Source organism: Tamandua tetradactyla, chromosome 19 (genome assembly GCF_023851605.1).
Source record: "Tamandua tetradactyla isolate mTamTet1 chromosome 19, mTamTet1.pri, whole genome shotgun sequence".
Classification (NCBI taxonomy): domain Eukaryota; kingdom Metazoa; phylum Chordata; class Mammalia; order Pilosa; family Myrmecophagidae; genus Tamandua; species Tamandua tetradactyla.
Genome location: NC_135345.1, coordinates 42,944,854 through 42,957,783, shown reverse-complemented (window position 1 = coordinate 42,957,783; position 12,930 = coordinate 42,944,854). Strand labels below are relative to the sequence as shown.

General features: G+C 39.5%; 1 protein-coding gene and 1 pseudogene across 19 annotated transcripts in view; one reads left to right on the top strand and one right to left on the bottom strand.

Moving 5' to 3' along the window:
- The window catches only part of APBB2 (amyloid beta precursor protein binding family B member 2), a 452,510-nt gene extending 440,914 nt beyond the window's left edge, over positions 1-11,596 (top strand). For 17 of the 19 annotated variants that reach the window (XM_077136712.1, XM_077136715.1, XM_077136711.1 and 14 more), the window contains 5 exons: positions 679-766; positions 1,454-1,537; positions 2,574-2,689; positions 3,122-3,301; positions 10,955-11,596. In XM_077136712.1, the coding sequence (XP_076992827.1) occupies positions 679-766; positions 1,454-1,537; positions 2,574-2,689; positions 3,122-3,301; positions 10,955-11,122 (636 nt within the window). In that variant the 3' untranslated portion in view covers positions 11,123-11,596. The remainder of the gene's footprint in view (positions 1-678; positions 767-1,453; positions 1,538-2,573; positions 2,690-3,121; positions 3,302-10,954) is intronic. The other 2 variants (XM_077136716.1, XM_077136709.1) reach the window with 1 other exon arrangement.
- On the bottom strand, positions 4,453-5,606 carry LOC143663723 (large ribosomal subunit protein uL15 pseudogene; annotated as a pseudogene).
- Positions 11,597-12,930: the final 1,334 nt, after the last annotated feature.

The window sequence follows — 12,930 nt, the reverse complement described above, 5'->3', positions numbered from 1 at the left end:
CTGGGAAATGAGTGAAAAGTGATGGCCCTTAAGTAAACGACACATCAGCATTTGGAAGGCAGCCTGACAGATTTAAATAACTTGAGGATAATAATGACATAAGAGCAGCTAATATTTACTGAGCACTGACTGTCCAAGCGTGCTCTGAGTACCAACATGTATTTATTCATTTAATCCTCAGAAGAGCTCTGTGACATTGATTCTACTATTATCCCCATTTGGAAGTGAGGAAATGAGACATGAAGGGGTCAGGTGACTTGCCCAAGGTCACACAGCTAGCAAGTGGTGGAGGTGGGATTTGAACCCATGTAATCTGTCCCCAAAGCCCTGAAAGAGGACTAAGTGGAACAACTATCACTACAGGATCCACTGACCATAGTGGGCTGGCAGGTCCCTGCATGTTTGGGTTGTTTGCAGTAGAGGTGGGAGCCTAGTGAATGAAAGAAGTTAATTCCAAACAACTAGGAGACTCCTATTACTCTGGGGCATCTCCAGAGAAAGTGAGCACAATTTTCTAACAAAATTTATAACCTAGAGATATTGGGGATGAGGAATCAGACAGTAAACTAAAGCTTATTCAGTTGGAAGTGAAATCAACTCAAGACACTTTACTGGCTGGAAAAGCTGAAGACACAGGACATGTAACCATGAACCAAAATTGGATTTTCTCTTCTGTAGATTATGGCCGAACGGAGGAATGCCAAAGCCCTGGCCTGCAGTTCCTTACAGGAAAGGACCAATGTGAATCTTGATGTTCCTTTGCAAGGTAGTTTAGCATCATCTCTTCTCTTCCTTGTGGCACTATCCAGGCCTGCTCAAGAACTTCAGGGCTCAAATGTTTCCCCAGTGTTTCCATTCTCCTTAAAAAGCATACTTAATTCAACAAATTATGTTGAACTTGCACTCTGGGTGGCATAGCTGATTTTGTGTCAATAGGATTAGGCACAAAGGGTCAGAATGAGTTTTGTTGTTGGAAAAATTAAGTAATATTGTCTCTATTTTTATAATTCATGTATAGCCTAGGATAAAAATAATGTGGGTTGATACTTTTTCTGTCTTCTGTTTATTTTCCCCCTTTCTCTGATTGTGCCCATTGTCATTAAATTTTGTCCAGGCATCAGCCACACCACTCCAGGCATCAAAAGCTGTTACTCATGCATGTCAAAGAGACAGTTACAGCTTTAACACATAGTTTGTAGTTAAAGAAAGTTGTGCTTTCATTTCTAGAAAGGAGAGTTGAATGGGAGTTTGAGTTTGATTGACAGTACCACCAACATCTAGAGTAAGAAATGTTATTCTTCTATAACAATTTGCCATAATTACCTCCAGAATCATAGGATATTGAGACACAGGTGATATTCTGAGTATTTCTGGTAGCATAGAGTGAGGGCTGTATTCAACATGTGTTTTGGAACCACTGAGAAAGATGTGTTACTGCATTTGTTCCCTATAGTAGATTTTCCAACACCAAAGACTGAGCTGGTCCAGAAGTTCCATGTGCAGTACTTGGGCATGTTACCTGTAGATAAACCAGTCGGTATGTAAAACATTTATTGTCTTTCTACTTTGTAAGTGTTTGGGAGTTCACTGAAGGTGTTCACCCTCCCAAGTGGGTGGGGTCTACTATTTTATTCCCTTCCTTTGTCTTTAGTCAGGCCCTTGCACTCTAACCAGCCAGAGCACATAACTAATCCCATTCTAAAGAACAGTAGATGATAAGCTGCTTTGACATGTGATCCTCAAAATACAGAGGCTTTAACAAGATATGTATTTCTCGTTCACCCCTCAGTCCACAGTGCAATCCAGGGCTGTAGAAGGGCTCATTCTCAACTTGGGGCTTCCATCTCTGAGGCTAGATATCACCTGCTTCAGTTCTTCTTAACTGGTGGGGAGGGAGAAGGTGCTAAGGGAGCCCGCCTCCTTTTCTTTTAAGGATGTCACCCAGAAGGGGCACTCATAACAATCCACTTACATCCCAGTGGCAGAACTTAGTTGCTTGGTCCTATCAAGCTGCAAGGAAGGCTGGGAAATGTAACGTTTAGCAGGAATAAAAAAGGATGTGGAAAAATTCAAACCTTCGTATACTGCAGATGAGAATGTAAAATGGTTTGTAATATTTGGAAAATAGTTCAACAGATCTTGAAAAGATTAAACATGGAGTTACAATATGACCCAGCAATACCACTTCTGGGCATATATCCAAGAGAAATGAAAATATCTTGTCTACATGATTCTGTCTCGATTATTTGTAATAGCCAAAAAAAAAAAAAGAAAAAGGAAGCAGCTCAAATTTCCATCAGCTGATTAATAAATAAATAAAATGTGATTTATCTGTACAATGAAGTATTATTGGGCAATAGTACTCTTAAACCTTCTTTCTGTTGGAAAAGCTGATGTTCATTTCTTTCAAACATGAGAATGGAAGCTTTTGGTCCATATCGGGAAAGTCTAAGAAACAGTTTAGCAGGCATGTCTTGTCTTCTGAGAGGAGGAAAAGGATCAGGCTAGGTGTTGCTGTTACTAGGTAATCCGGTCCCACATTTAACATTTCCCAGTTCTCCCTCCATCCACAGGAATGGACACCCTGAACAGTGCCATAGAAAATCTCATGACCTCATCCAACAAGGAGGACTGGCCGTCAGTGAACATGAATGTGGCCGATGCTACTGTGACTGTCATCAGTGAAAAAGTAAGAAGGAATCGGAACATATTTTTTAAAAATCATTTTTCCCTTCATATGTGTCTGGATCTGTGTGCACCTTTGCTGTCCTTTGGACTCAGAAGCTTCTCTTCTGGTTCTTCTGACGTCATTCTTCTCCATCATGAACTCACGGACTTGGAGTATAGTAGCGAGAGGACCGAATTCACTTCATGTGCTGTAGTAGCTTAGTCTTTCCAAGCGAGAGGAAATGGCAGAATGAGACACCTACTGCAGACACATTCAGAAACTCGCTTTTCTAGGAGCACATAAATGCTTCTGAATTCAGTCTGGTTTTATTTTCTTAATACAGTTCCTATGTGCTGCCCTTTAAGCTTCGTTCTATGGTTTAAGACCTAAACTTTTAAGGCTTTTGCCCAGCCCTGCAGAGAAGCAAAGGGTACTAAGCGGTGTTTCTTGCAGAGTGAAGAGGAAACCCTAGTGGAGTGTCGTGTGCGATTCCTGTCCTTCATGGGTGTCGGGAAGGATGTCCACACATTTGCCTTCATCATGGACACCGGGAACCAGCGCTTTGAGTGCCATGTTTTCTGGTGCGAGCCAAATGCCGCTAACGTGTCCGAGGCAGTTCAGGCTGCCTGCATGGTGAGTAGCCCAGAAAATTGCTCAGCTTGGATCCTGCTTTCATTTTACATGCCATAGATTAGAACAGAACTTCTCATTTAAAAGAAAAAATCAGATCTCTAAAATAATGCTTTATTTTATAACACCTTTGTTCCTGCCGACTGCATCAACTATGATCAGCAGTTGCCATCTCAAAGGGCCAGGCAGGGTACCTGAAAGAAGCAGTTGGGTGGAGCTAAATTCTGTAGAGCACTAAAAAGAATGATCTTCAAAACCAGAAATAATTTTTCTTTTTCATAACCAGAGAATGAATCATTAAAATTTACTGCAAATCCACATTTTATGTTAGTAACTTTTATTCTGTTCTCTCCACCCTGCCTTACCACACTCTTGCTGTATAACATAGCTGTTTACCAAAACTGAGTGATAGTGAACAAAATTAAAATGTTTTCTTTTTCTTTGTTGCCAGTAACATACACATTTAAAATTGGATTTTGCTAATAAGCAGTAAAATAGCTTAAAGTCTGGAGCTGAAGAAAGAGGTACCCCAGAGGCCTGGGTAAACTGTAGACTGTGAATTATAAGAGTTTTGCTACATGCCTTAGTCCTGAATCCAGCTGATTTATTTTTCTTCCATTCTAGTCCTTGCCATTCCCAAGTCTCTCTTTCTCTTTTCTCTTGAACCCACTCTAGGCAGGCTCCTGCCCCACCCCTCCATCAAATCAGCCTTTGTCAAGGCCATCGCTCACCTCACGTTGCAAATCAGTGGTCATTTCTCAGTCCTCACTGTCCTTGGCTATCTGCAGCATCTGAGGCAGCTTAGCCGTGCCTCTCCTGTGAACATTTTTACTCTGGTGCACCATATTCTCCTGGTGCTCTTACTTCCTGGCTGTCCTTTTCAGTCTCCTTGGCTGGTCCTCTTTTTCTTCATGACCTTTGCAGTTATCCAGATGTTAGTTTGTGAACTAAGTTCCTTTTTTTGTTAAATCCCATCTAGATGGGACATCTATATCATATTTCCACACCAAACCTGTTCTCTGAACCCCAGTCTCATATAGACATCAAATCTCTTTGAACTCCCTTTCTCATCTTCTGCACTAGGGTGTTACTCTTTTTTTTTTTTTTTTTGAAAAGTGTCTGTTAGCATTTAATGAACTTCCCTCCATATGGGTTCAAGCCACCAGGACACAGGCTCCCACCATACTCTTAATCAACTCTTCTGCTGAAGAATTTGGCCTTCACTGTGACAGGCTGCTTTGGTAGATTTCCCTTCTCCAGAACTTTGGAGTAGCTGATCACACCACGTCGATGATGAGAGCAGCTCCAGTTTCGTTTTTTGCAGCATTTACCAACTGTTCACTAACTAAAGTCCACAATTCATCAAGGTTGATAGTTGAACAGAAACTCTGGATCCTCTTCAAGTGATAATGTCTCACGCCAACCTTCCCAAAGTAACATGGATGATATTTGTTGAAGTCGATCCTGTGGTGATGCATGCTACCAGCATTACCCCCACCTCTCCGGGGCTTCCAGAGTTTGCCAATGCGGCCATGACTGTGGCACACGTGGCCCCGGAGTTTCCAGGTCTTTCTCAGTCTTTCAGCCGAGACTAAAGAGTACTAGGGTGTTACTCTTAACATGACCAAAACAGAACTCCTGACTTTCCCTCCCAAACCTGCTCTCGCCCCAGTCTTTTCCATCTCATTTAATCACAACTCTCCTTCACATCACTCAGACCAAAACCTTTGGTATCATTCTTAGTTCCTTTCTTGCTCTCCTGTCCATCCCCATTCCATCCACAAATTCTTCTGCCTTTGTCATCAAGATGTATCCAGAATTTCATCACCTCTCACTGTTTCCATTGCTTCCTCCCTGAGAATTCATATGTTCTACTGCAATAACCTCTGCCCTCGTCCTACCCTCGCACAGCATGTCCTCAACACAGTAGCCAAAGTGATCCCTTTAAAATGTAAATAAGATTGCATTGCTTCTTTGTGCGAGCATATCCTCTGTGTCTCCCTCAGCAGAGTATTAGAGTCCTTGAAATAGCCTCTCAGGTCCTCTAGCCGAGGCTTGCTGGTCATTCTGACCTCATCTCCTCCTACTCTATCCTTTGCCCACTTGAGCCCAACTACACTGGCTGCCTTGCTGATGAATCCACCAATACCCCTCACTGACACCCACTTGTTACACATTGTCTCCTCATCACAGAATACCGCAGCCGCACCCCACCTGCATAGCTCATTCCCTCACTTCCTTTAATTCCTGCTCCTAATTGGTGAAACCTTTCCTGAGCCACCTCTGGGCATATCTTGGCCATCCCCATTTCTGGCCAACCACTGTATCCAGCCTTCTCTTTCATCTTTCCTTGCTTTCGTGGTCTTCAAAGAGCTTGATACTATCTACCATTTCATTTTTTCTATTTTTTTCAGGGTTACTTTTTACTGTTGACTTGTAAGAGCTCTCTTTTTTTTTTTTTTTAACTTTTTTTTTGCTGTGAAATAGAACATATATACAAAAAAAGCAGTAAGTTTCAAAGTACATTATAACAAGTGGTTACAGAACAGATTTCTGAGTGTGGCATGGGTTACAGTTCCACAATTTAGGTTTTTCATTCTAGCTGCTCTAAGACACTGGAGACTGAAAGAAATATCAATATAATGATTCAGCAGTCATACTCATTTATAAATACCATCTTCTTTGTTATAACTCCTCCTTTTCCTTTGATCCTTCCCCCAATCTTTAGGGGTATTTGGGCTATGCCCATTCTCACTTTTTCATGTCGGAAAAAGGTGTCAATAATATGGGATGGTGGATGGAATTAGTTGATGTTCTTGGAGAGGCTGACCCCTCTGGGTTTCAGGACTTATATAGCGTAGGAACCATCTGGAGGGTGTAGGTTTCTGGAAAGTACTCTAAGTGTGTGCAACCTTTGTAGAATCTCAGAGCCCTAGGTATTCTTTAGGGTCAACAGAAATGGTTTTGGCTGGGGTTTGGCAAACCATCATAATTAGCAATATCTAGCTGAAGCTTGTAAAAGAGTAGCCTCCGGAATAGCCTCTTAACTCTATTTGGACTGTCTTAGCCATTGATAACTTAGTTTGTTACATTTCTTTTCCCCATTTTGGTCAGAAAGGTGTTGTCAATCCCATGGTGCCAGGGCCAGGCTCATCCCATCCCTGTGAGTCACATCCCACATTGCCAGGAAGACTTTCACCCCTGGATGTCATGTCCTGCATAGGGTGGAGGGTAATGATTTTCCTTGCAGAGTTGGGCTTTAAAAGAGAGAAGCCATATCTGAGCAACAAAGAGGTTTTCTGGAGGTAATCCTTAGACATAACTATAGGTGGGCTTAGCTTCCCCACTACATAAATAAGCATAAGAGCAAGCCTCAAGATCAAGAGCTTGGCCTGTTGACTTGGGAGTCCCTATTGTTTGAGACAGTATGCCATTTCATTTTGATTTGCTTATATTTTCTTCTCCCACTTGATTGGACATTCAATAAGGCATAGTATTTGTTTGATTGTTCAGTGCTATGACCACTAGGTTTTGAAAATAACATGACTGTATGAGACCCTCAATAATTGTGGAAGGAACAAACCAACCATTATTGCAAACATTTATATTGTAAGTCCAATTATAATTGCTCTTTTAGTCTCTTAGTTTTGCTTAGACTTTTGTTTCAAATAGTTTGTTTTTTAATGTACTATTTTTATATATTTTATATCTTTTAATTCATTTAATCCTTAAGCCTATCAGATAAGTTGTTTACTTATGAGACTACAAAGACTAAGTAAAAGTAAATAACAGGCCCCACAGCAAAAATTACAGCAAAAGTTAGGAAGTGACAGAGGCCACTTCCAACCTAGATTAACTCAGGTCTGCTGCTTGACAAAGATAGTGTTGTTTGTATGATTTGAAACAAATAAAATTACCTCTCCATCATTCAACAGACATCCTGTGAGCACCTATTATACCAGGCACTGAAAAAGTTCTGGTAAAAACTGAGAGAACTTTATAAGTATAATAACAAAGCCTGAAGTGTAGGGTACATTTTGGCAGTACAGATTGGGTTGCCGGAATCAAGTGGGAGTAGTGAGGTCCATATTATAAAGGGCCTGTGATGTCATGCTGAGTTTTTTGTTTCTCTTCAGCAAAGGTTGCTAAGCGGGGAAGTGAACTGATCACATTTAGATCTTAAAAGAATACTCCACCAAAAGCAAAGTGGAGGTATTTAAGTTTCCTAGCTCTTGAAAGAAATACCATATAATGGGTTGGCATAAAATAACAGGAATTTATTTGCTCATGGTTTGGTAGCTAGGAGAAGTCCAGAATTGAAACAGCAGCAAGGCAGTGCTTTCTCCCAGAAGACTGTGGTGATTTGGGGCTGGCTGCCAATGATCCTTGGTCTCTGGCTTTTCCGTCACATGGCAATGCATATGGCGGCATCTTCTCCTTTCTCTTCCAGGTTCAGTTCACTTCCAACTTCTTGCTGCTCCCCATGGCTTCTCTGTCTTTGGCCTTCTCTATGAGGACTCCAGTCATAGGATTAAGACTCATCCTGATTCAGTTAGGCCACACTTTAACTGAAGTAACCTCATCAAAATGTCCTATTTACAGTGGGTTCAAAACCACAGGAATGGATTCAGATTAAAAACATGTTTCTGGGCACATAGCTCCAAGCCAGCAAAATATGATAGGTTGAAAGGGCAAGTCTGAGGGTGGAGAACAGTTAGGAGGCCAGTTTATTAATCCAGGTGAGAGAAGGAAGAGAGTTAAAACTAGGAAAATGGCAGATGATTTGAGAGATATTGTAGAGAATTGCCTGGCTTGGGGTGAGGAGTGCTGAATTTGAAGCACATATATTTCATTCAGTCCAGTAGTAATGGGATTTAAAACATGCTTAAGATGTGATCCTTGCTGAAAGGAGCTCACTGTATAGTGGAGGAGATACATAAAGCAAAATTCTGTCCTAATGTAGAAAGTGCTAGAAGTCAAAGATGGGGTGCACTGGTGGTCAGTGGTAGAATGCTTGCCTTCCATGTGGAAGACCTGGGTTTGATTCCCAGACCATGCACCTAAAAAAAAAAAAAGTAAAAGATGATATTGAATTGAGAATTGTCTGAGAGGACAAAGAAGTGGAGACCCTGAGAGTAGATAACTCACAAAATCTGACAGTGAAGGGCTAGCTTGAAGGGCAACATTGGCCATTTGTTCATTTGTTTGTTTCAGGTTGGGGAAGATAATATACCATTTTTAAGTGGAGGGAAACAAGCCAGTAAAGCTGGATAGAAGTAGGATGTCATATACATTATTGTAGCAAGGTTTTGCAGAAAATAATGGTGGATTAAGAGCCTGGGAAAGGGCCTTAACTTCCAATTTGATTTAGAGAGAACTTTTCCTTTCACACAGGGCAGAAAGTACCAAGTATCCAGGCATAGGTAAAGGCCTAGGAAAGGGAAGTTGAGAGTTCTGTTTTTTGCATACAGTAGAGAATGAGGGAAAAGGATGAGGTGCGAGGCCAAGTGACAAAGATGAAGAACAGGGGAGAAAAAGAGCCAGTTACAGGTGAGCGAAATGGAAAGGATAGTTTGCTAGTATTGGGGGCCTAGAGTCCTTCATTTTAAAAGACCACATTTGAAGTACAGAAGAAGGAAGGGAAAAGGGAAGGACAGTTTCCTTAAAGACTTGGTGTTGTGTATTCAGTATCTTGTTTCATTCGTACCACAGTCCTTCATTAGAGGTATCATTTCTCCTCAAGTATTGTGTATACTTATGGAGCCAGGATTCTAATTCACATATGCTTGAATATAAAGGAACAGAGGGGTTGGGGTAGAGAGAAACAAGAGTAGAGAAGTTGAGTCTACTAACCAGGCATAAGGAATTGAGATGGAAAGAAGGAACAATGTGAAAAAAAAAAAAAAGGGAGATATTAGTTAAAAAAAAATTAGATATTCTATGAGATTGAAAAGGATCATAATAGATGGTTTTAGTCTTAAAATTAATGGCTTTCAGCTTTAATTATACCTTTTACATGCTGATGACAATGAGATAATTAGCTTTATCACTCGTTACAGTTTGTTTTCTGATTCCTAGATCTACTTTCTTAGAAACACTTTTTACTGATTTGCTTCCTATTTTAATTGTATTAGAACAATCAGTTGAAGTGGTTCAACCAATCCAGTACACAGCATACTGATAAAAATCAGTGCCTTTTTTACATTTTGAATCCACCATTTTTAAATGGCTTTTTTCTTGATTCAGAACTGCTTGATTCTCTGAATTTATGCCATCTGAGACAGCCATAACATTAACACTTTCTTTTGAATCTACCTAATTTTTAAGGCATATTTTGCAATGGTGTGGTATAGACCCAGCTAAAGATATTTTGCTGAAACTTGAAATAAGACAGAGGGACCCTTAAGGAGATCCATCACTTACGGGCATTTTTGATTCATACTGGATGTACATAACTAACCTTTTAAATTCCAAGTCCCGTGTTGCCATACCTGCCCCCTTACAAATCTGTGTTTTAGTCATGATACAGAGCTAGCAAAATGCCTTACACAGGGGAAATATGTAAGAAATCATTTTTTGTATGATTTGAGATGAAAGGGGCTACTTTGTGGCATCTGAGGCATGTTAAAATATTGTGACACAGCCAAACATCCTTTCCTCAGAGTTTGCTGTAAATATCTTATGCTTCTTAGAGGGAAGCATCAACCTGTTTCACAACTGTACTAAGCTGAGTTTTAAAAATCAGCCATAAAATTATTTTAAAGAGCTTGGGTAAGAAAAAATTTTGATACATTTTAAATTTACCTAATTTTGAAGTTAGTTATCTTTCCGTTAACACAAAAGCAGGTATATTTCTGAAGGATAGAAGTTGTCCATGGTGACAATTTATTTAAATTTGTAAATAAAATGTATTCTGAAAAGCTAGTTCATCATTCTTTTTTATTAAAGCAGGAAATAGGAAAGGGAGCAAACATTTATAAATGCCTTCTGCATGCTAGGCCTATTTTAGGCATTCTACAAGCAGACCTTATTTAATTGTAACACTTTCCATAACAGTATAAGAACACTCCAGTTCTTAGGCCATTTTATAGTTGAAATTAGACTCAGAGAGATTAAAAGCTTGCCTGAGGTCATACAGTTCACAGGTGATAAAACCTAGATTCAAATTATGCCCTTTCTACCACGGTGTCACTCAGCTAGCCATGAGAACTTGCTCGGATGGATATGTCTCTGATGAAAAATGTAATCTCTCTCTCAAACACATTTTGTTTTTATTGGCCCTTTGAGCGGCACATAACATGTAGCCTATTAACAGAACAGGTAAATAGAGGGTGGACTTGGATGGAAGAAGAGGGCTACAAAAGCCAGAACACCATTGTTGGACCTAATATCTCTTAAGAGATTTAATAAAATACCCACTTTTGGGGGGGGGGGGTGCATGTTCCAGGAATCAAACCCCAGTCTCCTGCATAGAAGGCAAGCATAGACCCCTGAACCACCCATGCACCCAAAACCCGCTTATTTTTAAACTCTATGTTTAGGAGCTAGGTCTTCTACTTTTAGAAGTAAATGTATTTGTGATGAATTAAAGTCATGTTAAACAAGAACTGATGGTTCATTATTAACTACCTTTGACCACTTTCTGTTTTATTTTAGTTACGGTACCAGAAGTGCTTGGTAGCCAGGCCACCTTCACAAAAAGTGCGCCCACCTCCTCCGCCAGCAGACTCTATGACCAAAAGAGTCACAACTAATGTAAAAAGAGGGGTCTTATCCCTCATTGACACTTTGAAACAGAAACGTCCTGCCACAGAAACACCATAGCTGCATGTGTTGAAGGATTCTGTGATATTTGCCTGAAGATTGAATAGCTACACTAAAGAAAATGAACTCTCTGGCCTTCCATTCAGTTGCTGATGCTTCATCTTCAGAGAATTTATCCTTAACAAAGCAGTGTTAGACAAGCATGTCCTTTCGTCTTGCCACCATCATGTGATATGAAAAGAAGCATGAATAATTTTTTTTTTACTGTAAGTTACATCATGAGCAGTGGAAGGTCTTTTTCTTATTGTAAATATTGTGAACATTACTTAACTTCACACACACAGAAGAATGTGACCACACCCCTCCTAGTGAACTACCACCAAGTCCTTGGAGTGAATGATGCCTAAGTTAGTTTCACTATCTTCTTAAGCCGGATCTGTCACAAGCAACCTTTAAGTCCTACAGCACTTTGCCCTGTTTTCAGTATTGGAGTAGATACTGCATAGCAGATACCAGTAAATTGCCGTAAAAGTAGGATGGCGAGATTTCATTTTAGTTTTTCATAAACTGAACCTGTTGGTTGACAAAATTGGCTGTTGGCATCAGTATAGAAACCAACTGGCAGCTTTCCCTGACAAGCTCTTTGACACATGGACACCATTTCATGTCTACAGCTGCTTGTAGGATGTTGAAAAAAAGTGAAACTTCAAAATTGACAAAAAACAAACTGAATTTGAGGAATTAAAATCAAACAAAAAAAATAGCCTTTTCAGATGGTTTTCAAACTGATTTTTAAAAAATTAAGCATAATGCATTTCAGGTGGGAAATATTTCAGACTTCTGCCTTATACTGTACAATGCAGCTAGAGAATTATAGTTCACTATGGCCATTCTCTACATAAACAACATTAAAATGAAATACTCCTCATAATAAACCTTTCATCCTTAGTTTGATACTTAACCAATATGCAATTTGGAGTTGAGGAAATGTCATTTATATTTTTGTCATATACAATTATTTTAGATCTCCACATTATTTTTGTTAGACCACCTCCTGTTCTGCTGGAATTCTGCATCTAGCTCAATCTTACTACACTGTTTTTTGCCCAGAAAGCTGTCTGTCCATCTTCATCATGTATTGTCCATGGCAACAAATTACATTAAGTTGAACCTTTCTTGAATTTATATATTTAATATTAGAGTTTGTTGGACTCAGATATATTTTAAGATTTATATTCTTTCCATCTTATTTTTAAAAATTTTAAAATTCCTTAGAGTAAAATATGCATAAAAACAATGGAATAACAAGTTCCCAAAAGTAGCATTTTCCTGCTGCTTTCTTTATAGATATGAAACTTAGCTGTAAAGATAAACAAATTTAGACCCTTGTTGACAATGTTGTTTTACAAGGAAGTTGCTAAAGAGATCATTCTATTAGTCTTTTGTTCACTTTTTAATGAAAAAATTAATGTTTTAACACATCCAGTTATAAAAGTACATTTTTATATACTGCTATGTACTTGTCAAAAATGATTTCCACATTCTTACACATTTGAGCCTTATAAGGTAGACAAGATACTAAGTGCATTTGAGAGATGAAAATATGAAATACCTGGAGGCTAAATCAACTGGCCTAAGCTCTCACCAAAGTTAGTGAGAAAACCAGGAACTAGGACCCAGTTCTCCCATCTCCCAATTCTTACTGTTATGCTGCTTCCTATCAGTTGGGAAGAGCCTTTCCAAAATGACTGGGCAAATACAAAGGGTAGGTATGAAAATATCTATTGTCAGGCAGTTTTAGAACTCCCTATGTAAGTAGGTAAATGTGTTCAAATTGTCCGTGCAGTGGTAATTATGAGCCCACTGCC